Genomic DNA, 27,723 nt, shown 5'->3' on the forward strand with positions numbered 1-27,723 from the left:
AATACTATGTACTTGTATCATGATTTAGTAAAATTTCTAAACAATTAAACGACAAGTCAATTGTAGAACCTTATACTATTGCTTTCTGTAAATAAACTTATGTAAATAGAAATGAGATCTTTTAAGGCATACAGCTGTATCTCGCTTTTCTACATTTATTTTCTATTTCAGGTTCTACAAAGGAGGTGACTGAGGCATGTTATGCTGAATGTAAAGGTCTAACCACCTCAGATTATGTGGATTTAACATGGACCACCTTTGCTGAATTCCCTGGTATGTAAACTATTTCTTAAAAGCTAATTCAGTATGAAAAAAGTGAGCATTTAGTTGCCCATCTTATGGCTCATAATGCTGTTTTTGTGTCTATCAATCCACACATTGTACAAAAACTCAAAATGCTTTGTTGGATTTTAGTGATTATTTGGCACAATGTCTGCTTCCATTGAGGGAACTTCTCTTCCAAGTTTATGTGTGTCACCAATTGTGAAAACAGATCTAATAGCTGCTCAACTCTAAATATTCAGCTTTAATTTTTATGATACTACCTGGTCCAACATCTTTGGCAACCATCTGAAGATGTTGAAAGCAGGCAAAGGGCAAAGAGGTGACTGACTCAAGTCGGGCATTGTTATAATACCAGGACTTCAAAGCAGAATAATATCATCTATAAGTTACTTCAGGTGCTGTGAACTGTGACATTTATCCAACTGCTATATATTTTTTATGGTTAAACTGTCATGAATATAATCTTCAAGAATATCTTGATACTATTTTAGGAAATGCTAAATAGTAGATTGATCACATGACGAGACAGAGTGACTTATTGGTGACAGATTATCATTGCTACATTGTAATAATTGCTTATTTTCATTAATTTTTATTATAGTTTTCCTTGTGATGACTCTAGTGGGAAAAAAAAATATCCTATGTATTCAAAATGATCGGTATTATGTTTCAGGTTTATTTGTGACTGTAGTCATTATAGAGAGATTGGGAAGAAAGTTTACCATGGCATTTGAATTCTTTGTCTTCACAGTTTTTGTGTTATTATCCAATATATGTACTTCAAGGTAAGACCATATTAATCGACAAATGATTTTTAACATCATGTTTATTGTTACACATGTAGTTGATGTGTAGATAGATGAGTACCTTCTACTCTTGAGTTTTAAAATATGATACAGAATTACTTGGTGTAGCGAAACCAGGAGCATCATACACACTTAAAAAAGAACAAATATGGTAAAATACAATAAATGCACCAGCTTATAACCTAAATGCATGGTAATAAATACTTACAGAGATCACCAAAAAGTCTTAAATGTATAAATTAGGAATTCTTCATTGGCTGCACATTTACCTCAATTAACTTCATCAAAAAATTCTCTTTACCTCTTCAGGAACTCCTTTTATGCTTAAAAATCTGCCTTAATATTTTTGTTTATTGTCCCTTTGTTAATCGAAAATATTTTTGAATTTTCTTTTCAGACCTGTTTTAACATTTTTCCTGTTTGTAGCCAGAGCATTTATATCTGGAGCCTTCCAAGCTGCTTATGTATATACTCCAGAGGTACAGTATTTGAGGCCTTAAATGTTGTTGCTCAGAAGGGAAAAATGTGATTTCTAAAGGGTTATTGATTGAGATACTGTTTCAAATATATTTTGACCAGAAATTTTGGCGGCAACCTATTTTTGTGTTATTTTTGCAGTTACCAAGGGAACTGCAAAATTTAAAATTCGTAAAGTATAATTTCAATTTATTTTAATCCTTAAAGAAGCTTGATACTAATGACCAGTTTCCAAAGTTTGGCTAAAAGCTACAGACATGTACATGTACATCAAAAATTAGATACACATTACTGACACTGAATTACAAAAGTTTATTTTGCAAAATCCATTTATTATTGTACTTGTTGTACTGTATTGTTCTTCTTAACAAAGGAATAAAGGTATAACACTTTCATCTGTTCAAAAATAGAGAGAGAACACTTGTGATAATACTGAACTATATTCATCTGATATTTAAATTGTACATTCAGGTACATTTGGATAAGGCATAATTTCTATACAGGTTGACTTAATTGATATTTCAGGTTTACCCCACCTCCATGAGGGCTATAGGACTTGGATCCTGTAGTGGAATGGCTAGGGTTGGAGCTATTGTAACTCCTTTTGTAGCCCAGGTAAGTAACAGTATATATTGTTTGGGCATTGCTATTGGCAAAGCTGTCGTAACTCCTAAGTGTTGGAGTTTCATAATATCATCTTGCAAATGGGAAATGGTGGGTATCCTGATAAAGTAAAATTTTGTAAAGATTGAAAGTTTATTGAAATCTTATTTGATAAAGACCTATTGGAACTTCATAGCTATGCAAAAAATCAAGTTGTGACATTTTATGTACCATGCAATAGATATGTTGGAAAGATATGCAAAGATGTGAAGTCTCTTACTTTTGACTAAAGACTCCCAATATTTTATGAAAAATTCAACAATCTCCCACTTATGCAAAGGTGTTAAGTCTCTCACTTTCAACTTAAGACTCCACAATATTTTATGAAAAATTCAACAATCTCCCGCTTATGCAAAGGTGTTAAGTCTCTCACTTTCAACTAAAGACTCCACAATATTTTATGAAAAATTCAACAATCTCCCTCTTATGCAAAGGTGTTAAGTCTCTCACTTTCAACTAAAGACTCCCAATATTTTATGAAAGATTCAACAATCTCCCACTTATGCAAAGGCGTTAAGTCTCTCACTTTCTACGTGAGCCTATATATATTTTTTGGAAAAATTCAACAATCTCCCACTTGATTACTGTGTCAAAGGGGGACGCCTGTGGATATTGATGTGGAAGACATACCATACAAACCTTCAAACTCCATTGACATATAACTTATAACCTTATTGTGTGTACAAGTGTTCTCCCCAGGCCTTAAAGCACTGCGCTTTACAGGGCTATCGAGATTGAGTGCTGCACTATAGGTAATTAGCAGTAAACACACTATGGTCAGTTAATCACCGCGTGTCTGAAGCCTATGACATTGCCGACAAGATTCTTTATCAGTCACCCTACCTGGCCACCAATTAATTTTAATGAAGGTGTCAATCAGATTATAATATCTGATACTGAACCAATCAAAACTGACTATGGTAAAAATTCCCTCAACCCTGGCCAAAAGCATGTGGCTATTTATAAATGCAAAGTTGAATAATTGCACAATCACATGCTGTTTTCAACATTAAGTAGCTGATTTACCTTATAAAAGAACATGTTAAATTCCCAAACAATATTTATTCCATCAGATACTTCCAAAACACTTTGAAAAGAAAAAGAAATGGCTGTCTTTTGTTTACATTGCCATGTTGTTGTATATCAAGAGCACGTTTTTTGGTGGGAAAATTAGTTAAGAAATAGATCGTAAAATCCCCCAGTCTAAAAATAGTACAATAGGTGTGGGGGAAATTTTTTTTTTTTTTTGTAAATCATGATATGGGGTTTTTGTCATGAATAAACTACATAATATTTAAAAACAAAACAAAACAACTAGTGTGCCAACTTTAACATGTTTAAATAACAAGAATAAGATATATGTTTTTTTCTGATATAACTAGGTCAACTCCACACTACTTACTGAAAATTTTTTGGAAACATGAATATTAAGACCAGAGTACTCTTTTGCATGTACCTGATTAGATAATATTCTAAATATATAGGTATATTGAAAGTTAATAAGACTAGAAAACGAGTTTAATAGAGATTGCTCTTAATCAGATGAATATCACATTCAAATAAGCCATTGAGGCCCCGAAACAAATGAATAATTGTAATTTCCAAGGGTCTGCTGTCAGCAAAAATTTGAAAAATACTGGGTGTGTATGAATTAGAGGAAATATTTATGAAGAATTACTTATCAGAATTTGATAGAATGTCTTAAATTTTTTGTTAATTTGAAAAGGAAAATAAAAAATAGTATTTAAGTTATAATTACTGCAAAAGAAGAAAAGGTTCAATTTTTATATAATACATTAAATACAAAGTGGCATGTTTCAACACCAGACATGGTAACGTTGTGTCATGTGCGCGTCCTGGTGAGAACCCTGTGTACTATTATATTATTACTATACTTTCAGGTGTTGCTGAAATCCTCGTCTTATGTTGCAATATCTATTTATGGTGTGATATCACTAGTTGCTACTGTAATAGCTATCTTGTTACCAATAGAAACCAAAGGGAGAGAAATGAAAGTAGGTGTTTTATAAGGATACAGTAATTTTACAATTCAACTTTCTTTCCTACTTTTCATCCCTCTGTTCATAACACCTTTGTGAATAATCTGGAAATTCCTCTGCTGTTTTGACAAAACTTTGCACATTAGAAAGGTATACTTATAAAGAATTTACACCTTATTGATTTTTATGGTCACATAGTCTTTATAGTCTTTATATGTGTCATGTTGCCATATTATATGAGTATAATGAGTATTGCATATATAGGCAGATCCAAATTGGCCTTCTGCTAAAATTGTATTGTTGGTTATATAGAAAATAACTGGAATAGGCCCTTCTTTGCGATATTTGCATCCACCACTGTTTTAAAAACATTGAAACATTGTGAAGTTTTTGTTTTTTTTAAGGAAAAGGTAAGGTATTTGTCTCTTTAAAACTAATACACCACTAACCTACATATCACATATTTGTTGTTTTTATTTCAGGACACACAACAAGAAATCACTATAGTTCATTAACCCAGTGTCAACCTGTATTTATAACCAAGTAGTTTCATGACAGTGTGAGGAAAGAGTGGAGATTTTATTTATAGTCAAATTTTATGTCTACACATAGTATGGAGTGAGATTTTCAGCAACAGGTTGAGAATCTGTTCATAGCTAAATATCAAGTCAACCCTTAGTGTTCCTTTAGTTATTTATGGCAATATGGAAATCATGTTCATACATATACAATGTAAAACTTGATATAAATAATAATGCTTGCAATGTATAGAATTCTACAGCAATATGTGAAATATTGATAGTGAAATCTGTCTAAACTGAATTCTGTATAAACTGGAAACCTGTTGAAACCAGACACAATCTTAAGTCCCTTCAATATAAATTGTACTTGCATAAATCAGAAACCTGCCTTAACAGAATATATTCCTACATCCCAAAGGTGTTCTATTTAGACTGGTTTCACATGACTACTACGCAGCCAAATGTGCATCATATGATAATCATATGGTATTTAACATATGAGTTAAATGATTATCTTATGATTCTCATATGTTAATTTTGGCTTGAAAACATGATAATCATATGTTTGTGAAAAACATGACTATCATATGATAGCCATGCCTTAACTGTGTAAACTGAAACATATGGTTATCATATGGTGCTTGATTCATATGATAATAATTTAATGCAAACCATATGATTTTCATGTGTAGCACATTTGCCTGTGTAATATGATCAAATCTAATTTAAGACGAGGTGTTTGATAAATTGATAATTAAAGTGTACTAATGATCTTGAAATGGTCATTATCTTCTCCGAGAGCTTGCTTTGCCAATCATGATTTTCTTGTCGATTTGCTTCATACTGTGAAAATATTATTTTTGTAGTACAAAATGTTTTTTGTTGGTTTGGTAGACCATGAAATTTGGTACAATGAACAAAAAAACATTTTCAATTTATTAATTTTAAAAAGACATCAAATCTACAAACTTAAGGATCTACAAACTGCTGGTTTTTCCCTAAACCACAAAAAAATTGGTACCCTTAAATCATACTACTTTCACAGTATATGTTTGTACTCATAAGATTTATGCAAAGTAGTTGTTTTTAATTAGTACAATAATGAACGGATAATTTCCAAAATATATTTCTGTAGAATCAGTTGTAATTGAGGTAACAGTAAAGAAAACATCATTTGCAGTAAACCAACTTATTTTCTATTTTAATTGATTTCACGTTTCAGGATGTCGCACCAATTTTGCTATTATTTAATTTCACGACTTACACTCTGTCTTTCATAATTACACATACACTCTATCTTTATACTTATTCATTGTGACATTATCAGTCTTTTCTTGCTCACGAAACAAGCAAAACTAAATTTCTCTAGAATATAAGTTGGTTATAGTAACTTTTGTTTTATGTGAGTTTCTTGAAAACATATCTGTGTATTTATTTACTGGATCAAATTTTATAACAGTATATGAATATATTTGAACTGGTTTTGGTTCGAAATTTGTTAAACTTGTTTACTATTTGAAAATGACAGAAAACCATAAATGTTGACTAAAAAAAATTATTTTATACTGTATAGAGTTTATTATTCAATGATTAAATATTTTTGGCTTAGAAATGCCCTATATAGAATCATTTTTGGCCGCATAATCATCATTTATACCTCATGCTAAATTCTAATTTGTCTGATAAAAAAGGTATGGTCACATTTTTATGAAATTTGATAACCTAATCCTTGTGATATTTAAAAAATTAACAAATGCCATTATGCCACTAGTTTCAGATTAAAATGTATTGAGTTTTGCTCTTATGTTTTTACATCACTATGTTAAGGAGGTAGACCTAGGGTAAGGGACACAACTCTAACAAACCCTTGGAACGTTTGCATTCAGCATTTTACATCAATCTCATGTAAGCATCAAAGTAAATTGGACTCATTCCATTCTGTTTCAAAGGAAAGCTTGAGAGGCTCTGGTGAAATTGAATATGATACAAACATGTCACTGATTTCAAGAGTTATGTCCTTACCCCAGGTCTATCTCCTTAAATGATGATATCAATGTAGTTTTTTCTCACTATTGCATGAAATGGGACAAATTTTTGTTTGGACTGATATACATGTATCCATTTTTTTGTTTTTTTTATGGAGATTTTAATTGTTTATATTCTTATTTATTGTGATAAGGCTTAACAAACTTCAGACTTTATTGGTGCCTATATGCAATATTGTCATGTACTGGTAACATCTACAACAATTTATACTGCTGTACTAATAATCAACTAATCAATGCTTCAACTATATTGAAAGTTATCATTTTAAATTGTAATATAACTTTAACTTTTAAAGGTTTGCTGTTCATATTCATATTGGTAATTGTTATCACTGCTGAGGTAAAAAGCTTCAATGCTTGATGATATATGGGAGTTCAGTATTAAGCTCTAAACATTTTTTTTTTATTTCAGTGCTATGAAATTAAAATTTTTAACCTTTCAATTCACTCCTGAGAAATGCTTACATGGTATTGTTTTCTTTCAGAAAAATGATTGATGTTGACAGTAAAATGTTAAATTAAAAGTCTTGTTTATGGTTATTTTCCAGTATACTTTTGATCATAGGTATGGTAGTCATATCGGAAAGTCAAAAAGTTCGGGATGAAAAGCAATCTTATTGTCTTTTAGTCAATTTTTCTCTTTGTTTATCACACTTTGTTTCCAGATGATGTTTTAAGAACTCTTCCAGTTTTTTTAAGACTCAAACAATGCTTAGTTACATTAAATACATGAACATGTCAAGTTAAATCCTTGTGTATTTTGAATTAATATTGAGGAGTTGTGACCTATTTTTCAACTAGAAAATTTTAATATTTTAGATCATCTTCCTCAAGCTTACTTTGCAGGTTTCAATCTAGTAATTTATAATGGGGTCCTGGTTGTATTTTCCCAAATAATGTATGAAATGTACAACACCTACCAACAAAATGAGTTTCTTCTAAACTGTGAAAGAGTAATCAAGGGAACCAAGGTTATAGCGGTAATCAAAAGAATGTAATCCAGGGACAAAGACCAGACATAGAAAACAGACATACACAACAAAGAACATAAAGTAACTAAAATTATACATACAAAGTAACAAAAGTAAATGAGCAACTCGGACTCCACTAAAAACTGAACTGCCCTACTAGATCTGCCACTGCATTTGTTCAAGTTAAATAAATATCAGATTCTGCATTATTTTTTCATACTTAATATGATTTTTCTTTAATGCTTGGACAATTCACAGTCACAACATTACCTATAAATCTTAATTATAGGCACACATGTGATTTCTGAGTATTACTGGTATATATTTGTCACAAGGTTTTGTTGTTAAATAATGTTACTTACGTTTTAAATCATTTGTCAGGGACTTATTTTGTTTTTAACATATCATTGTGTCTTTCAGTGCGGATATCATTCCTTCATTTGTGATAGTGTTTTTTTTAACTTTTTAATTTTGTAGCTATTATACATTTAAATGTATATATTATTATTGTATTTAGAAGGGACCATCTTTAGAACTGTTTTACAATACAATATTATGCCATAATATTTGCTAACATTCCATGTCAACACATTCAGCATGTGCTTGGTGTTTATCTCCAGAGTATAAATTCAGCTTATTTTGGTTCTGTACAAATCCCTCATTGATGTCTGACACAATGTGGTTAATTTTATCCATGTACAGCAGGATTTCTGTGGATCAACATTGATATAGTGAAACTTCCGAAAACTCCATTTTATGTTGTTCAGTTTGGACAGTTTCAATGCATTGTATTATCATTTTAAAAATAACTTTAGGAACTAAATTGTGTTCCAGATTTTTGCTATCCCTTGGGTTAAATTTGCATATGAAGGTCAAGCCCTTGACCAAACAGATACAAAGTTCAACCTTGTCACACTTTTCAAGTATCAGTAATTATGAACACAAAATTTTGTTCATTAATTAATTCTATGTAAAAATATTTATATACAATTTTGTTTTGTAATAAATATCTCACTTTTTGTAAAGAAGTTTATTAGATTAACAATTTTTTGAATGAATGAATATTTTTTTAAACTAATTTTGGGCAGGGCCCTTTCTTTGTGTGTATTCTAGTTTCTAACTTAGAACATTTCCTTTCTATGTATTTTTTTCACAATTCTTGTTCGTACTCTAAATTTGATTGTTTTAATATTACAAAGTGTGTTTTGATGTCTACTACTTATATTTTTAGTCCCCAGTTTCACTTTAGGGCTATAATTCAAATCAATGTTATGTTTACAATTGTCAGAAGTCTCCTAAGGGAAATATTTTCATGTCCCAATGTGAAGTAGGGGGTAACTTTTTCCTTCTTTTTCAAAGTATCCTTACAAAAAAAAGGGAAGAAACGATCTACCAAAACTATTGGGTACGACCTGTCTTAAATATGAAGTACTTGTTCTTTGGAAAGAAAAAAAATGTGCTTTTTTGTGTCATAAATTATATTTTAAAACATTGAATCATTGTTAATATTGTTTATGGAGGATCACAATCTTTTGAGGCCATTCCTAGCTTAATACTCGTTTTTTTTTGGTTGCAAATTTTATGTAAAAAAAAACAATTTCTATTAACTATCTTCAAAGATCATTTTATGTCTAAAATCAAGATATGACCCACTTGAAAAGTAAAATAACTGTAAAAATATTTTTTTAATGAAAATGAAAACTTGCATGAAAGTTCCTGAAGACAAGTAATTAGCTTAGAATGGCCTAACTGTTATATTATTTACAATTGTTGTCTCTATAATAAATTTTGTATTTACAGATGTTTGTACATGTGTGTAAGGAAATGAAAGAGAATCCTTAGATTTTGTCAAATAAATGTATATGATATTAATGGATTCTGTAATCTTGCTAACAATCCTGAAACATGTGAAATATTTATTGGTGTTCTACACAGACAAATTTATTTCACATAAGGCCAGAATTAAAGTTTTCTAGATTCTCATCCCCTCCTGACCCAATTTTTTACCCTTCCTGAAAAAGATTATTTTTACCTTTTTTCTAATTTAGGTATTAAATTTTCTTTTAAATTGACCCCCTGCCCCTTATTCTAAAATATGTTGGATGGGAATCTAGGAATATTTTTATGATTATTTTGCTGTCACATGAATTTACATGATTTTTACACGAATCATTAAAATAAAGTTGGTGATTGAGTTCATGAGAAATCCAGGTGAACTAAGTCCTCACATGAATTTTATGTGAAGTTTACATATTTTTTCTGAAGCTCAATTCACACTATTTGCCTTTGAAATGAGTAATGAGTAATGATTGGTTTTGGTAAATTATTATGTGTGCTGATGGGACCACCAATTATGACACTATAGCATGAAAATGCTATTTAATCACCACCAGTATATTCACACCATAATTGAAAGGGAGGTTGCGCACTGTAAAACCTAGATTTAACCCTCCATTTTGTTTGAAATGCCTGTACCAAGTAAGGACCATTGTGGTACCAGCTGTTCTGGTGGTGTAATATCTGTTTTGTCAGATTTAATTAGGACTTGACTTGATTATAGATTGGATTAGTGTTCTGTAATTTTGATGTAACCCTTATTTGTATACTTGTATTTTCACAGCAACTTAAAATGAAGTTATCTCCCTTTTGCTAGAGGTGAATTTCATTAGAGTGAATATGCCAATGTTGAATTGAAAGAGATTAAGCAACTTTTCTTTTGTTTAATGTAACAGCTTTTTTAATACAACATACATACTTAAAAAAAAAAAAAAGCAAATTTTTAATCATCATATGAAGTGAAATAATACAAGTGCTACAGATCACCCTGCATAAAAAAATTCTCTTTAAAGTTTAAATTAAAAATAATTAGTTGCATTTAAACCAGGTCGATGAGCAGTTTTAAAAACAAACAATGTCCTCTGTCCAAAATCTGGACAAGAGAAATACCATTATTTTGTCTAGTAGTGTAACTATCACAATATTCGCTTGTCGTCATTGATTTTCAAACTTGATGGATTCATGGCAGTATTACCATTGGTATAAATTTTATCCAAATCTGCTGAAAAAGTTTTGGCATGGGAGTTCTTATAATGTGTGATGGACACACAGATGGATGCTCAGCATTTCCAAGTCCCAGCTTCAGGTTGTGGTGGGGTGGGACATAAAAAATCACTGTGATACATGTACTTAAGGTTCAGAAAATAAATAAAATTTTAATATTAAAAAAATAAGTCACACACATATTTTGTCTAAAACATCACTACACTTTGTACTGATTTTTATATCTGTTAGCTTATCTGCTCTTGTTGGTCCAATGTTAATTATAGCTATAGTCTTTTGTTGATCTTTAGCTGCACTCACAAATCTATAGCCTGAGAAAACCTGAAATTATATTGGATCATACATTTGAAATCATGACTTCAGAGGCAAAATGTGCAGAAACAAAAGATGAAAATTATGTAACTAAGTATCTCTAACAACCCTGCTAAATCCTGAATAAAGTGAATTATGCACATTTTGGAGGATCAAAATCAAACAGAAAATTTAAGCAGCTCAAGTTGCACCTCAAAGTCTCATCTGTATTACAAAATCATTAATTTGACCTTGACGTCAAAGATCATGGTCAAATTTATCAACCAAATGGTACCTGACACATCATCACGAGCTGATCTACCCTCTTGCCAAATAACAAAAGCCTACACAGAAGGACAGCAAAGTTACAGACCAGAAATGATTTGTTACAGATGCACAGATTGATTTCTTGAGGGTGTCCGCCACAGTGGTGGGCCATAATGAACAAAATATGATTGCAGAGTATTAAATACCTTGGTTTTAAAGAAGGAATTTTACACCACTGAAGGGTTGAGTTATACATTAACAAGTGTCAAATTTTCCCAGATCTTGCTAAAAAATATTCAAGAATGTACATGAATCTAAAATTGGGTTTAACAACACTCAATTCTACTTTTTGATCTGAATACCTTTTTAATTGAATTCTTTAATTTACCTGTAAATAATGAATCCATATATAAAGATATAATGACAAAAAACAAAATAGAACAAAAAGCATGTCAAATTGTGGTAAGATTGCAGTTTTTCAAAAATAAAACTTCAATTTATACTATGATAGTCTCGACTAGCTTACAAACGCAAAAAAATAATTTAAATTTAATTTACCTTGGGTTTTATGGTACTAAACAACTGTACAAAGTTTCAAAAAAATTCTTTGATTCGTTCTCAAGTTTGGGGCGAACAAGCAGACAGACAGATAGACAGAAAACTTTTTCAGAAAGAATCACATAATACCTCGCCACTTGGTGTGGTGGGGTATAAAAATGACAGTTGGGATTTATTACTACAGCAGTGTATACTGATAGTAAGTTAAGGTTGCAAAAAGTTTCCAACATGATTTTTAATACAGACCTCTAAAGACGATCCAAGTACCAACACCATATCTGATTCTTTAACTTTCTGATGGACAAACTCTACCCTAGGTTTTGGAACATTATCACCAAAGAATACTATATCAGGTTTCAAAATTCCTCCACATTTTCTACACTTCGGAACCTGCAAAATGTCTAGTTATTAACAAAAGCTACAACTTAAAAAAAGTTTGGAAAAATTGTATAAAACATTTGATATCTAGGCATATCAACTAAGACTCAATGAAAAAATTGCAACTAAACACTTGATGGGTAAGAAAATAGCGCTAAATGTATAGTTGCTTAAATATGCCTGATCCACATATTGTTAGATCCTCAATTTAAAATATTTTTGTTAATGTAAATCAAATTTAAAGCTATTGCAAACCAATGTAAAGAATTATAACTATTTGTATTTAGCATGATAAAATTTTGATGTTCCTGAAAACCTGGCAAGATATTTTAACATAGAAAACTAAGAGAAAAAAAATCATGAAGATAAGATTAAAAATTTTGTATTTAATAAGATCTCATTTTTTAACAAATGTTTTGGTCCTGAATTTCCATAAAGCTTACTTCATTACAATTAAAGTCAACCACCCGTATTCAGTAATAAGATTACCAGGTATGTCATATCATATGAGACCATGCTTTGACTCTCCCGTGAAAGGTCACTTAAGGCAGATCTGAATGTATATACTATACCTATTTTACCTTAAAACCATCAATCTGGTCCTGACTTAGCTGTACATCACCATCTGGAGCCAAATCTAGAGCCTCTGAATGCCACGTTGGGTTATCTAATTCTATCTGTCTCTGGAGTTCTATACGAGACATCAGATTGTCACAACCCAGACAATGTACCTGATGAGCACTCCCATGTAACTCAGTCAAGTCCTTACTCCCAGCCTTGTAATGTAGAGAGTCTACATTTTGTGTCACAAGCCAGTGAATTTTACCTTTACTTTCCCATTGGCTCAATAAGGCATGATTTTTGTTTGGCATTACAGAAGAAAATGTTGGCCAGCCAACAAAATTTCTGGACCAGTATCTTTGCCTTATTTCAGGTTTTTTTAGAAAGTCTTGGTATTGAACCGGTCTATTAGAACTTCTGGCATACAATCCAACGCCTTCAGATCTATAATCAGGAATTCCACTTTCAGTTGACACGCCTGCTCCAGTTATAACCAATAATCTCTTTGAATTGTAAATAAGGTCTTGTAAGACAGATATTTCACTTTGCATAGCTAAGGAATACGGTGGAACATATTCTGGTTTAGAGAACTTCACCTTGGATGAATAATATTGTATTTGATTTCGAATAATTCTAGTTAAAGCCATATTAAACTAGAGTTTATGAGAACTTCAATAAACAGAAGATTTTAATTGACTGAAACACATTTTATGCAAATAAGATATAACAGTTGATATAACATCTTTGTGTGTTTCACATAGTTGAGTCTTTCTACTTTGTATTTTTTCTGTGCTCTTTGATGCAATATATTTTAATGTTTCACATAAAGCATCATTCCAGTGCAATGTAGATTTTACATTAGGCTCAAATTATCTGCAATGAAAAAAAGAAGACATGTAAAATATACAAGTACATATATAGAGGCAGAAATTGTTGTGAATTGATTAAAGTGATTACTATAGGAGGTACATGTAACAATGTAACATTGTTAAGTGATTCATTAAATTCTTATAAAACTTCTTTATTTAATAGATATTTTCTATGGCTAAGCTTAGCAAACAAGCATTGGACATGACGTTACCTGTAGGAAACATTCAGAAAAGTTGAACAATAATCAGTTTCCCAAGTCATAATGTTCATTGTATTTACATTATACTTGTAGGTAGGCAGGAAAATAATTTTATTTTACAATTCAGAATCCCAAAATTGAATTAAAAAACAATATATATATCTGCACAATATATTTTTAGCTCATCTGGCTACTGTTATCACTGGGTGTCTGTCGTCTGTTGTCGTTACACACAATTTTTCAAAACTCTTCTCCTCTGGAACTTCTTAATCAATTAGACCTTAACTTATTATGAATGTTTTTTAAGGTATTCTGCATACAACTGATGTGGGGATTTTTGATCCGTCGAAAAACATGGCGGCCATTAATAAAAATGGAACATAGAGTTCAGACAAAAGTTTTTCCCATTTATCTCCAAAACAGTTGGGTTTAACAAAATTCTGACACAAAGATAAAAGTGTTCAAAATGATGAGATCTACATGTGATTAAATTTTCGTGTAAATTCATTAAGCCATGTTGGAGTTATTGCCCTTTTTCTATGTTTTATGGCTATTTTTAACATTGTTACTTTAAAAAAATCTTCTCTTCTGAAACTATTTGACCAATTTGAACCTAACTTGGTATGCATGTTTCTTTGGGTATTCTGCATAGAACAAGTGAGGATTTTTTTTATCTGTCAAAAAACATGGCCACCATTCAGATATAAGGTTCAGAGAAAAGTTTTTCCCATATATCTCCAAAACCATAGGGTTTAGCAAAATTCTAACATAGGTAAAAGTGTTCAAAATGATGAGATCTATATGTGGTTAAATTTTCATTTTAATCTGTTCAGCCATGTTAAAGTTTTCCCCCTATTTTCAATGTTGTTTTTTTTTCCAAAATCTTCTCCGCTGAAACTACCAGACTAATTAGAACCAAACTTGGTATGAATTTTCCTTAGGGTATTCAGCATAGATCTAATGTGAGGACTTTTTATCTCTTGAAAAATATGCCTTTGTTACTAAAACTAGAACAAAAGAGTCAGTTACAAGTTTTTCCCATAAACCCCCAAAACCGTTAGGTTTAGCCAATTTCTTTCTATTGCAGAAATGATCCTTATTACAAGGCCTACATAAGTCTGCATTGGATCAAAGTTGTTGGACGACAACTCCTTGTTAGAGTTATTGCCCTTGAAAAGTGAAAAATGACGTTTTTTTTTATGTCTTCAGCCAATATCTTGAAAACTATAATAGATAGAAAGAGACTTTCAATAGATAGAATGATCCTTTTGATAAGTCCTACCAAAGTTTTTTTTTGAGTTAAAATTCTCAGAGTTATTGCCCTTGAAAGGCAAAATTTTATGGAAGGTAGGTAAAGGGCAAACAACCATACATGTAATTTTAATTCAATGTAATTTCACGTCATAGACACGATGCCAAGTATTTTATACCCATTTTTAATATCTACACTGTGATCAGATAAAACACTGACGTGCCCATTCTTTGTGTAAGGACATATTACGGCTTGCAGCTTTGTAAGTTACTTTAACAACTGGAGACACACTGTTCAAATATTAAGTCCAAAAAGTCAATCAAACAATTAACTGGAGCTGTTTTAAGCCTTTAATGTTTAAATCCATTGTTCAGAACTTCTAAAAAGTTAACTAAGTTAACTAGGTCTACTTCAGTAAAACTTAAAAATGAAAGGTGAAACTTTGTTATGTTTGTGGAAATAATGATTGTGGGTAGTAGAGTATTTACAATACTTGTGAAGAAGTAAAAATATAATGAGAATTGATATGGTGAATAATCTGAATATGTCAAAGAGACAAGAACTTCATCAGGCATGTCAAGATGAAAAATGTCATCTGCATGCTTTAAATAAGCAATCTGGAAAGATTCTGGTCATCACCAGATTGAGTTATATCTCATCTGTATTAGATAGCTTTTTCTAAAAAAAATGCATAATTTTCCAGGAACTATGAAAAAATTTGCAGAAATAGGTTCACTTATTTTCTGTTTTTCTTTACAATACTGTACCTGCTTCATTTCCCTGGCAGTTTTAAAGTGTCTAAAATGAATATTAAACTGAATACAAAAACATTATTTAGATTCAGTACAACTGATAACTGATATTTTTTAAAACCGGTCTTTCGACGCTTTATTTTGATAAGGCACCAAAAATTTGGCATGAAAGTTGATTTTTTTCCCATAATGTCACCAGAACTACAGATTTTTGTGACAAAATACCAATCAATATCTAGCATTTCATGGTTCTCTATAATCATAGTAATGTAAAGATTTTGTAAGGGGAGAGCATGATTTAACTCACAAAATTATACTCCGCCACCGATGATTGAACCGTAGACCGCTCGGTGACAAGCCAGCGACAAAACAATTTGGCTAAACAATCAATTCTTTAGCCAAATCAATTAACTCATTATTTAAACCTCACTACCTACTACAACACAGGTAGGCCATCCTTTTGATAAAATGTATACTTTTTGTAGAAAAAAATATTGGATTTGCTTTTTTGAGTATCACAATGTACATATAGATTTTTTTCCATAAATTGAAATAAAATTATAGGTGGTGACCTGTCTTTAGAGTGCAACCTCACATCAATAGAAAGAAACAATTTTCCAAAGTAACAGTTGATGATTTCTAAAATGATTGCAGTATTCCATAAATACAACCTGTCATTCCTGATGTATAAATATAAGGCCATGATAATAAATATAACAGCCTCCGAGACTGTTTTGCTGGATCCGGTAAAATAGCTTATATAATGTTATTTGGCTATTTTGCCGTCAATATTTAACAAAAATACATAACTTCATACCAAGGAGTTAAATAATTAGATTATAAAACTGGAGATATGATGTAGAATGAAATTTTATAAAAAGTCATAACATTTTGAATGAAAAGTATAAAAAAAATTAACACATAAATCAAAGTATTATAGGAATTTTAATCAGATTTTCTGTCATAAAAATGGTTAAATACGTTAAAATTTTGAACAAAAAAAATTCTAAAATTTTACACATAAATTAAAGTAAAATAGAAATTCCATTATTAAATTGATACAGATTTCTTTACATAAAAATATGAATGTAAAATACATCAAAATTCAGATTGATTGACTGTTGGGGTTTAACGCCTGAGCAGCAATATTTCAGTTATATCCAGGCGATGAACATGAAATGGATGATAATGATGATGAAATGAAAAAGGGATGGGACACAAGGATAATGGGGTCAACAAATTTTCACACAGAAATTAAAGTATAATAAGAATTCGAAATGTTTAAAATTGATACAGATATCTTTACATGAAAATAGGACTGCAGTTAAAAATGTTACATGTACATAACTTAAAAGACTACTTCATTTGCAGTTGATACAGATCTAGTATATTTCACATTGGGTTGCCATCAGGCGCGTAGCTGAGGCCAAATTGAAGTGTAGGCAAAATTACAGCAGGTCCAGGGTAGAGCCCTGGTAGGGTGTCCAGGGGGGCAAAGCCTCCCTCCCCACAAAGCTCCACAGAGATAGCGTTTTAGAGCATCATTTATGCCTCTCCTGGATGTATTTTTGAAAAAAAAAGGCAAAATTAAGTGCAGGCAAAAGCTTTTTTGCCTAACGGCAGCTACGTGCCTGGCCATTCCAAGCATGAACTGCACTTTATGGTCTTTTCTAGAGTATCTGCACCCACATTACAAGTTTAATTTACATATTTATATGCATGTACTGATGTAGGTCCGATTTCTGCTTAAAAATGTTATACTTCTTTTAAAATCATAAAAAGAAATTGAAATGTATTCAATTTAGCTTATATAATTATTTTTTGATAACAGCATATAATACATATATATATTAAGGTCCGGCAAAAGAGCCACTGCCTAAATATGATTAGCCACGACACAGCGTATGTAGCTAATTACGTCAATAAGACTAGAAGTTAGAACAAATCCCTGTCAGTCTTACTTGACCAGTGTTGGAATTCTGTTAGCATGACACTATGACGAATAAAGCTTGACATACACGTGTATCTCTAAGTTCTAACACTGCTGGATTACTGTCTGACAGTCTGTGTTTTCGATTCATAAAAATAAAATCAGCGATGACTAGTACGTCTACTGTCACTAGTGAAAAAAAATCGGCTATGTATAGCAGAGGTTTGTGATTTCTAACGAAGTCTACATAATACACACTACTAACTTTAATAGCAAGTGACACCTAAACCTCTAATACTAGAGATCATGTCAAAACAGGGGATGTGGTCAAAATTTCTAAAAAGAAGACCGGAACAAATGTTTTATTTATAAATGTGACCGATGACGGAACGGACATGATAAGTTATTTTGAAAGTTAGTCTACCCGAGAGTTGATGTCTAGCTTATACAGATTTTGTCAGCTTTGTATGGTATAATATTATATCTGTATGAAAACTTGACTATCTTCTCACAGTCAGACCTACTAGTTATATTTTTACCATGGCCTGATACGACCTGACAGCCACATATAATTTATATTTACTTTCCATTTTCTTTTCTCATGGATCAATATCCCTTGGACTGTTGTTATTTTTAACTTTTGAAAATGACTTACCCAGTGGCAGTTTCAGAACAAAGTTTGAGGGTGGTTCCAAATGAACAATGGTTGGCTTAAACATGGTTGAAAACTGTAGTAATTAACTCTTGAAATCCGTCATCCGAACAACACCAATGTCACCATGCACGACATGACGTACATGCAATAAATTTATAACTGTTTCTTGGGAACATTTTTGCATAAAAGACCACGTATATAACCTGCTTGCTGAGAGTCATCTCTCTGACATCGTAAAGGCAAGGCTTTATTTCTAATTACAACATAGCAGATTTTTAGGCTAAAAACCACTAATTCCACTTCCCATAGGCTTCTATGCTAATTTCACAATATTCAATGGCTTCTCTGGACTTTACCTTAACTTTAACCTGCAGATGACTATATATCAGCATGATTCTACATATGTCAGCTCACAATCCTCAGAATGGCATGTGGGGTTAGCAGACTTGCAGTGCAGTACTGGTCACCGGAAGTGAAGGGTCTATAAATAGCATGGGAAATCCCAGTGTTTTCACAAGATAGGGGTATATTTAAAAATCATTATGGAGATTAGGCTTCACATCACAAGAAGCAAAATGCACCTATAAAATGTACAGAAATGTTTTTCCTTTCAGAAACTGTTTAAATTTTTTAAATAAGATGAGAACTTTTTTCACAGCACTATGAGGAACAGGGGTAATTTCTGCGTAGGACTATTTTTGCGTACGTTCCAAATGCTCATTGGTTGAATTGGTGGTCTGTAACCTTTAAGGCACGATTTAAAAACTTATTTGTTCAACTTGTCATAGTTTTTCTTCCCGCTTTCGACTACCCCGGATTTGACTTTATGAGCAACTCAGCGGTTGTTTCTAGAAAAGCAGAGGGTGCTAATACCCTACCAGTGCAGCTGGTCCATGCTCCCAGTTTTTACTGGAGTCCAAGTTGCTCAATTGCTTTTGTTACTTTGTATTGTATGATTTTAGTTACTTTATTTCTTTGTTGTGTATGTATGTTTTCCATGTCTGGTCTTTGTCCCTGGATTACATTCTTTTGATTACCACTATAACCTTGGTTCCCTTGATTAATCTTACAAAGTTTTGGAAGTTAACAATAAGATGCAGATCAGTCATTGGATTTCAATACATTCTGCATCAGAAATTCAAGAAAAGAAAATGAAACTAGAACAAGACTTACAAGCTCTATTGAAAAATCCTATATTTTACACATGGTCTTGATGTAGCACTGCAGGCCACAATAATACAGACAATAGATAATCAACAATATTTATTAGCGCAAACATATTTTTGGTTATGACATGGAAATAAATGATACAATACAATCATAAAAAGATCTATAAAGTATGTCATGATCATTGAATGTTTAGTCAGAAAACAAACTCAAAGTGAGAAAAAGAATAAAACACCAGCTTTTCTTGTACAAGTCTCAGAAGTCGGAGACCTCCTTGGGTCAGACAAAATAGTTCTCTAACTCGATAGATTCTCCTTAGAGAATAATTAAATCTTACCCTCAGGTGCCTGAGAGTTCCTCGTCTACCGCATGCATAAGATTATTAATGGTTGAAGCTTATTAATGACCATTACTGGGATTGATGTAACTGTACATAATTTGTATGAGCTTGTGACATTAACAGTGTTAATCTAATGCCAATATTGTATTTTGCAGTGAACTGATTCAGGGTGTATGTTTATCAAGAGACTGTTCAGTACATCCAGGTTTTTTTGTAACATGGAGTTAAAAGAAGTGGTAAAACAGCTGAATAAATTTGCACCAACATCTCTTGCTGAGAAATGGGACAATGTTGGAATACTTATAGAGCCTTCTTCTCCTTTAGAGGTAGACACAAATTAGTAAGGCTTGATTGTACAGTCCTAAATCCATTTGGTTCTGAGGGTCTTGGTTTGGTTGAGTCCAGAGTTATGGTTGAGACCAGAGTTATGATTGAGACTAGAGTTTCAGTTGAGACCAGAGCTATGGTTGAGATCAGAGTTTAGGTTCATATCAGAGTTATGGTTGACTCCAGAGTTTTGGTTGAGACCAGAGGTCACAACAACAGGTTCAGAAATTTCTATAACACAATTATATATTTTCAGTAATTATTCAGTACCAGGGATTTAGTAAGCAGTTTAAAAAATTATTGAAGCAGCAAACTCCAAATTTAACCAGGAGTATTTCTGTACCTTAGAATTTCAGTTTCATCTTACAATAATGTCACATTGAAGGTGTCTATAAATTAGAGAGAAATGCATCCTCAATATTGTTGTGTTGTGCACGAAACTACACATTGTTCTTTGTTTTAATGGGTCAATCAAATAAAAATATTTGCTGATTTTTAGAAACAGAGTAGCACACTTTCTTTGTGAAATATTTGGTCTCTTCCTATCATGAATACATTTTAGCAATACACTTATGAAATAATAATTATAGTTTATTTAAAAGCAAATTCAGCTAATATATACTCAACAAAAAATGTTAAGGATCACTTTGAATTTTTTTTTTTCAAATGAATACAAGATATATTCATAGCAGAGAGTATTAGATTTGATACACATAAACAGAGCATATTTTCTGCTATAAATCAAATAAATCTAGATTTTTTTCATTTTAAGTAGCACTCCAGCTAAGGATCATGCAAAATGTTATTCATGGGTAAAAAGCCTACATATTTTTATTTTTGATATTTTGTCTGAAATGTCATAGTAAACAGTAATTAACATGTGGTTTTTCATATAACTCATGCTCTTAGGAGATAATAATTATATAGAATGCACTGTAGATTTCAAAATTAAAGGAGATAACTCTGTAAATGGCACTCAAATACAATAGAATCTACTGGATTTTCAATGTGGATTATCTCCTAAGTGCGGGCAGATTTGAATGAATAATTACATATTTCATAGTATAGACCCATAAAACAATTCACCTAACCCTTAATTGTTTTATCTTTTACAGGTGAAAAAGATAATGCTTACAAATGATCTAACACCCCCAGTTGTTGATGAAGCAGTAAAATTGGCCACAAATTTAGTTATATCTTACCATCCACCAATATTTTCTGGAATGAAATGTGTCACCCAGAAAACCTGGAAGGAGAGAATAGTTACAACATGCCTGGAGAATAGAATTGCTGTTTTCTCACCCCATACTAGTTACGATTGTGTGAAGGATGGTGTTAATGATTGGTTGATACAAGCCTTTGGTAAGGTACTGTCTGAGTGGTAATAATTGGTTGATACAGGCCTACTGTAGGAATTAGTATTTAATTGGTTGATAGAAAGTACTGTAAGAGTATCTGATTAGTTGATACAATCCTTTTGTAAGGTACTGTAGAAGTGTTTATGATTTGTTGATGCAAGCCTTTGGTAAGGTGTTCTTTCCATGACTGTAAATAATTTGTTGATACAAAGCTTTGGTAAGGTACTGCATGAGTGTTAATGATAGGTTGATACAAGGCTTTGGCAAGGTACTGCATGAGTGTTAATGATAGGTTGATACAAGGCTTTGGTAAGATACTGCGTGAGTGTAAATGATGGGTTGATACAAGGCTTTGGTAAGGTACTGCATGAGTGTTTATGATGGGTTGATACAAGCCTTTGGTAGGGTACTGTGGTAATGTTAATGATTGGTTGATTCAAGCTTTTGGTACTCCATGAACAGGAAAACTTAAGTGCAAGTTTATTTAAGAATCAGTCAAGATGAAATTCTCCTCACTATGAAAGACAGATATTTTTTTGTTGGTGGTACTTGTGTGAGATGGCTGCTTGTGTCTGTGCCTTTATAATAATATTACATTTATTTTTATGTGTAGTTGAATATACATGTATAGTTGTGTATATTTTATCAGTATTCCATCGCAGAATTGTATCCCATACAAACAAAGTTTTAGAGGTAAATAGGAATCAGCCTGTCTGTCTGCATTTCTTGTAAGTACAACTTCTTCTAAAACGCTCAAGGGATTTTGATGAAATTTTATTTGCAAGGCTGGGTATCATTTATTCATGAGCATGAAGGTGTATAATTACTGTTGAAAGTCTCCAAAAGGGAGATAATCTAAATTAAGGGTTTTACATGTTAAAAATTCACAAGTGCAACTCCTCCAGAAATGCTCAAGGGATTTTGATGTTATTTAATAAATAATTTTGGATTTTCCATCTCTACCTACCCTATTTTTTCCTTGCTGGTATCAGGAAACGAGAATTTTCTTGGCCCGACTTAGCTGTTTATTTATTTTTATTTAATTTGAACAGATGTACAAGATGTCAGACCACTACAGCAGGCAACAGAGCTTCAAGATGGGATAAGTAATAGTATTAGCTTTAATCTAGCAAGTAAAGAAGATCTAGAGAAGTTTGAAAAGGAAATAACTGGATTATCTGGTGTCCAGATATGGCCCTCTATTTGGTAAGTATTGTAAGTTTTAAGTCATGTGAGAAAATTTTCTCATCAAGTTTCTGTACTGATAATTTTTTTTTCTCTCATTCTCAGCAAGTGATTATAGAAACAAATGTACTGACATTGTACAGGGTATTTTAAAAACAATGAGCTGTAATGAAATCTCTGTTTTCAGTTCATGCCATTTGATTTTTTATTATAAATTCTATTTATAATGGAAGAAACCTACTTTGGCAACGTCTTGATTCTAATTATTTTTTCACTAAAGTAAAAGTGAGAACCTAACACAGTTGCTGGAGCTAGCGTGTTAATAATGAAATTGATTATGTCAAGTGGAGAAATTAAAACCACTCCTGCCTGAAGAAGTATCTACATGTATACATGATCTCTGTTTCACTGTTCAGAAATTTTTCAATAAAATGTTAGAAAAATGGGATTTTTGATAGAGTTATCAGCCCTTGAATTGTTCATTTCAGTGCATATCAATGAAGTCATATATCAATTTACCAAAATAATATGGAAAATTTTGTCCTTTTTTCTTGATTCTAATGGTGCAAGTAGTTAAATTACACTTTCAAAATTGTGGGATTTTTCCATTCCTACTATGTTTTACTCTCTGCCTGATTCTTACTGAGACATACTGATACTTAAAACTAAGTTTTCTGCACATTTTTATTAATTTGTTGCTGAGTTACGTCACCTTTTTCCACTGCTTGCAGATGTCATTTGATATTTAGTACATTACTATACCATGATTAGTTACAATTTAAATTTGTTCCATTTCATAAATTTGTTGCTGAGTTATGGCCAATTTCTGCACTTTTTTTGTTAACCAGTGATGTGTTTTATTCTCACCAGCAGAGTTTTCTGTAAGTAGGGGACATTGCATGGCTCTTAGAATGCTTTTTTGTAAATGATAAATAAAATCAATGAAGCATTCTGCTAATGTTGATCTTTAATATGCCAATAAGAGGTATTTTTTTCAGGAGTGAAACCAATAGTAAAGTTTGTGTAGGATGTTCTCAACAAATAATCGGAGATTTACTTCCTCTTATCCAGAGGTATACAGATCAGTTCATAGAGGTCAAACAGATGTCAAAGGTAAACACTGAACTGTAGGTCATACCTCTCTTAAATTGTTTAAGGAACCAACTATTCCGTTTTGTGGCAAATTTTATGTACAGATAATTTAATAGCCAGAAATAATTTACATACATATCCAGTACATTTAACAGTTGAAAACTTATTACATGTATGATTTATTTATTTACATGTGGTGAATTTTTAGTTAGGTTAGTTCGTCATGATTTGTGTATTTTTTCTGAACATCAGGGCAATAATCTTATTTGATTGATGTACAACAGGTTCCTAAACCAGGATTTGGTATGGGAAGGAAGGGCAAGCTAAAAACAGGAATAACAGTTAATGAGGCAGTACAGAAAGTTAAATCTCATTTACAGCTTCCATCTGTGAGACTAGCAAAATCCCCAGGTAGGTTCATAGTGAAGACTCAACACTTATATGATTTTAGGTTTTGCCTATGACGGACAGTGCTATTTCTGCTTAAATTGGGACTTTGATTATAATGCACCAACAATGCCTTGACCCACTTGTATACTGTGAATGTATTAATATTCGCGGCAGCTAATTTTCATGGTTTCTGGAAAGTCAACATGTTCACGGGTATTAATTTTCACAGTTTTCAAGTTTGAAGAAATAAAGTTTTTCAATAGTCTTGGCAGTGTGTGATTCCTCATTGGGTCACTTATTTTACCATTATTTTTTCTATAAATTAATGACGACCATTAATACGACATTAACAAATTGCCAAGTCCACATATATAATTTATTCTGGCCATTTTAATCTGACAGTGTATTCTTATTTAAAACTAAAAAGAACTCACTCAACTGTCCAAGCTGTAGCTAATAGTAGGGATTAACTTTGACACTTTTAGTTGTATGTTTATAGATTGACTATTTATTGACAGTTCTAAGCATGTGTATTTAACAGTAATCTTTTATCAGTAATGACTTGTAGCATGTGTTTGACACTTACATTTTCTTCTTTTTGTCAATAGAATGTTTCTATTCTTTGATGTGACAGATACTCAATGGCAATTGATACAAATCATTATATAAACAAGATGATAAATTATTATCCACATGCTATAATGGGATATGTTTTTATAATAGACTTAGTATAGATTCATACTTGATTGCATTGAATGACATGACCCTCACACAAAACGATGTTCCTATTCAAAATTGTGGAAACCATGATTTTAACTGTCAAAAGACTTGGAAATGCTAATATATTTTCACAGGTATTAATTTTTGTGTTCTTAGGGAAACCGTGAAAATAGCGAAAATTAGTACACCACGAAAATTAACACATTTACAGTATGTGAGACTTGGAACACTTGCTCTATGACTGCTTTAAAGTTTCAAGTCATCACTTATGAGTTACATACATCATTTCTCACTGAACCATTAAGAGTCATTATATGTTTCAGATTCCTTACATATATATATGACAACACGCCATCCCTGTGATATTGAATAGGTACTTTAATTCATAGGTATCAATTTTTGTGGTTTATTGACTAGCATGTTAGTTTGTTGGTTTTTTTAATTCTTTGGTTTGGTAAGTTTATCAAAGTTAGTAAAACCTACAGGAAATACATCTTTTGATGGGAATTGTAATATTCATGGTTTGGTGGGACAACGAAAGCTACAAAAAATAGTTCTTTCACATTGTAATGAAGTATTACTTACCTTTCCAAACATGTCATAATCCCAAAACATACCAACAAAAGTGAGATTTAGTAAGACAACAATCCTTCTGTCCTTTCATAACTCTAACACCTGGGCCAGGTGTTGAGCTTGGCCAAGGCTGTAACCAAGTTCTTCTAGCTCTGCCAGTACTGTTCTCCTCCAGGTGGTGCGAGGTCTGCCCAGTTTCCTCTTCCCAGGTGGTGTCCATCGTAGGGCAATTTTTGGCAGGCGGTCGTTTGGCATTCTGAACACGTGCCTAGCCATCTGAAGCGTCTCTTTTTTAGGTCTGTTGCAATGGAATGGTATTTACACATTCTTAACAGGTCTTCGTTTGTTATCTTCTCTGAACAGTATTACATGAGCATAAAAGTCATGAGGTCCAGGTCTATTACTTTTTAATCTTTAAGGCAAAGCTCCTCTTTGTGTTACTTTTATAGGCTATAACTGAATTTTTGATGAAATGAAATCAAATTGATAGGGAGAACTTTGGTGATTTTTTTTATATCAATATCCCCTGCAAACAATGTTTTGGGGGTAGGGGATGTAGGAATCACCCTATCTGCGTCTGTTCATATGTCCATCTATTCACATTTCTTGTAAGCACAGCTCCTCCCAGATTGCTCAATGGAATTTGATGAAATTTTATAGGATGGTTTGGCACATACATGTAGTTTTGCATCAAGAAATATAATTGTTTTTTGAGTCTTCCAATTGCAGATAATTCTACATAAGTTTTTTTTATTAACCCTTGTAAGCTGAACTCCTCAAAAAACTGTCCAAGAGATATTGAATAAAAATGAAGACAGGCTTAATTAACATATGTAGATGTGCATGAAATAATACAATTATTTTCAAGATAACTCAGAAGGGGGATAATTCCACCTGAAGGGTTTAACATTTAACTGTATTTAAAGCATGAGAGGAGGTTTTGTCAGTAATCTGTACTTTTTTCCTTTGATCTTGTTGACATTTTTTCTATCCCTCATACATGCCATCAAAACATAGAGTGATTGTGACGTCATTAGACCTCGTCAGTGATTTGAATAAAAATGACTACTTCATTTTGTGTGAAAAGTACATTAAAATGATCAAAAAGTAATTGTCAGATTACCGATAAACAGGATAGTAATTACTTTCTATTGTCAGTATCAAAATCAGAAATAACTATGATTGTATATTCCTCTTTCTAAACCTGATCACAGTATTTCTAGTTTAACATACTGCAGTTAGATGTGTAACTAAAGATATTTTTTCCATTAGATTCAGACATTGTGAATACAGTAGCAGTATGTGCTGGATCAGGAGGGAGTTTATTAAGAGATGTAAAAGCCTCTTTATATTTGACTGGTGAAATGTTACATCATGATGTACTCCATGCTGTTTATAATGGGTCAAATGTGATACTATGTGACCACAGTAATACAGAACGTGGATTTCTGACAGTTCTACAGAACAAACTTCAAAGTGAATTACCAGGAATAGATATATGTGTTTCTACTGTTGACAAAGATCCTTTGGAAATTGTGTGACAAGAAGTAATAAACAAATATGAGATGTTATTTTTCTTATCAAAGTTCAACTAGTACATGTAGTAATTACAAAAACATTAAATAAAGAATTTATGTAATCATTTATTTATGACATTTTCTCATTTTTGATTAAAAGACAATTTTACTTATTCAATAACAAGAAAAAGTTATACTTATTGATTGCCTGCAAATTCAGAAGTTATTGTGTGCATTAAGTTAGAATATCATAGTCAGCAAACATAAAAATAAATGGTAACCAAATATGTCTGAGTTACATTGGTGCTGTAAATGTATATGAATTTGTACCACAAAAGAAGTCAGGCCATGATTGATTTCCAAGGTTATTGACATTACTGTTTAGGGGTTAAGGCCAAAAAAGCACCATAACAACCATTTTCTTAAATTTTGTTTAACATAGTTAATTGATTACAGTATTTCTGGGCCAATTTCATCTGGTCAAATTAAAAAAGGAAATTGAGCTGTTTGAGT

General features: G+C 31.9%; 3 protein-coding genes across 11 annotated transcripts in view; 2 read left to right on the forward strand and 1 right to left on the reverse strand.

Annotated features, from left to right (window-relative positions):
• The window catches only part of LOC148607737 (synaptic vesicle 2-related protein-like), a 28,373-nt gene extending 18,733 nt beyond the window's left edge, over positions 1–9,640 (forward strand). For all 4 annotated transcript variants that reach the window (XM_088547037.1, XM_088547038.1, XM_088547036.1 and 1 more), the window contains 6 exons: positions 172–273; positions 959–1,070; positions 1,489–1,570; positions 2,094–2,183; positions 4,133–4,246; positions 4,714–9,640. In XM_088547037.1, the coding sequence (XP_088403163.1) occupies positions 172–273; positions 959–1,070; positions 1,489–1,570; positions 2,094–2,183; positions 4,133–4,246; positions 4,714–4,746 (533 nt within the window). In that variant the 3' untranslated portion in view covers positions 4,747–9,640. The remainder of the gene's footprint in view (positions 1–171; positions 274–958; positions 1,071–1,488; positions 1,571–2,093; positions 2,184–4,132; positions 4,247–4,713) is intronic.
• Positions 9,641–10,473: 833 nt separating this feature from the next.
• On the reverse strand, positions 10,474–18,260 carry LOC148607738 (NAD-dependent protein lipoamidase sirtuin-4, mitochondrial-like). Of its 3 annotated transcripts, none has more exons than XM_088547045.1 (4): positions 18,152–18,260; positions 12,904–13,756; positions 12,191–12,334; positions 10,474–11,149 (listed from the first exon to the last, which is right to left on the reverse strand). In XM_088547045.1, exons 2-4 carry the CDS (start codon positions 13,528–13,530, stop codon positions 11,000–11,002), a joined length of 921 nt encoding a protein of 306 aa, XP_088403171.1. In that variant the 5' UTR covers positions 13,531–13,756; positions 18,152–18,260; the 3' UTR covers positions 10,474–10,999. The 3 variants fall into 3 exon arrangements, with proteins under 3 accessions (XP_088403171.1, XP_088403173.1, XP_088403172.1); XM_088547047.1 differs by lacking the exon at positions 18,152–18,260 and adding an exon at positions 17,975–18,109; XM_088547046.1 differs by lacking the exon at positions 18,152–18,260 and adding an exon at positions 17,918–18,109.
• An 8-nt stretch (positions 18,261–18,268) lies between these two features.
• LOC148607739 (NIF3-like protein 1) lies at positions 18,269–27,339 on the forward strand. Of its 4 annotated transcripts, none has more exons than XM_088547040.1 (7): positions 18,269–18,356; positions 20,204–20,374; positions 21,491–21,737; positions 22,786–22,939; positions 23,917–24,031; positions 24,295–24,421; positions 26,966–27,339. In XM_088547040.1, the coding sequence occupies exons 2-7, from the start codon at positions 20,222–20,224 to the stop codon at positions 27,232–27,234; spliced, it is 1,065 nt and encodes a 354-aa protein (XP_088403166.1). In that variant the 5' UTR covers positions 18,269–18,356; positions 20,204–20,221; the 3' UTR covers positions 27,235–27,339. The 4 variants fall into 4 exon arrangements, with proteins under 4 accessions (XP_088403166.1, XP_088403167.1, XP_088403168.1 ...); XM_088547041.1 differs by having other exon boundaries at positions 18,269–18,351; XM_088547042.1 differs by having other exon boundaries at positions 18,281–18,372.
• Positions 27,340–27,723: the final 384 nt, after the last annotated feature.

This window comes from Perna viridis, chromosome 9 (assembly GCF_037379345.1).
Source record: "Perna viridis isolate PV_CMFRI_1.1 ecotype Kerala chromosome 9, ASM3737934v1, whole genome shotgun sequence".
NCBI classification, from domain to species: domain Eukaryota; kingdom Metazoa; phylum Mollusca; class Bivalvia; order Mytilida; family Mytilidae; genus Perna; species Perna viridis.

What these genes read in the sequence shown, in the direction of transcription:
- LOC148607738 (XM_088547045.1), bottom strand. Translation starts at nt 13,530, where the DNA reads ATGGCTTTAACTAGAATTATTCGAAATCAAATACAATATTATTCATCC. An exon ending in ACCAGATTGATGGTTTTAAG is followed by an intron (nt 12,335 to 12,903) that starts GTAAAATAGGTA and finishes GACATTTTGCAG; the next exon opens with GTTCCGAAGTGTAGAAAATG. An exon ending in TACTTGGATCGTCTTTAGAG is followed by an intron (nt 11,150 to 12,190) that starts GTCTGTATTAAA and finishes ATATAATTTCAG; the next exon opens with GTTTTCTCAGGCTATAGATT.
- LOC148607739 (XM_088547040.1), top strand. Translation starts at nt 20,222, where the DNA reads ATGTTTATCAAGAGACTGTTCAGTACATCCAGGTTTTTTTGTAACATG. An exon ending in CAGATATGGCCCTCTATTTG is followed by an intron (nt 22,940 to 23,916) that starts GTAAGTATTGTA and finishes TATTTTTTTCAG; the next exon opens with GAGTGAAACCAATAGTAAAG. An exon ending in GAGACTAGCAAAATCCCCAG is followed by an intron (nt 24,422 to 26,965) that starts GTAGGTTCATAG and finishes TTTTTCCATTAG; the next exon opens with ATTCAGACATTGTGAATACA.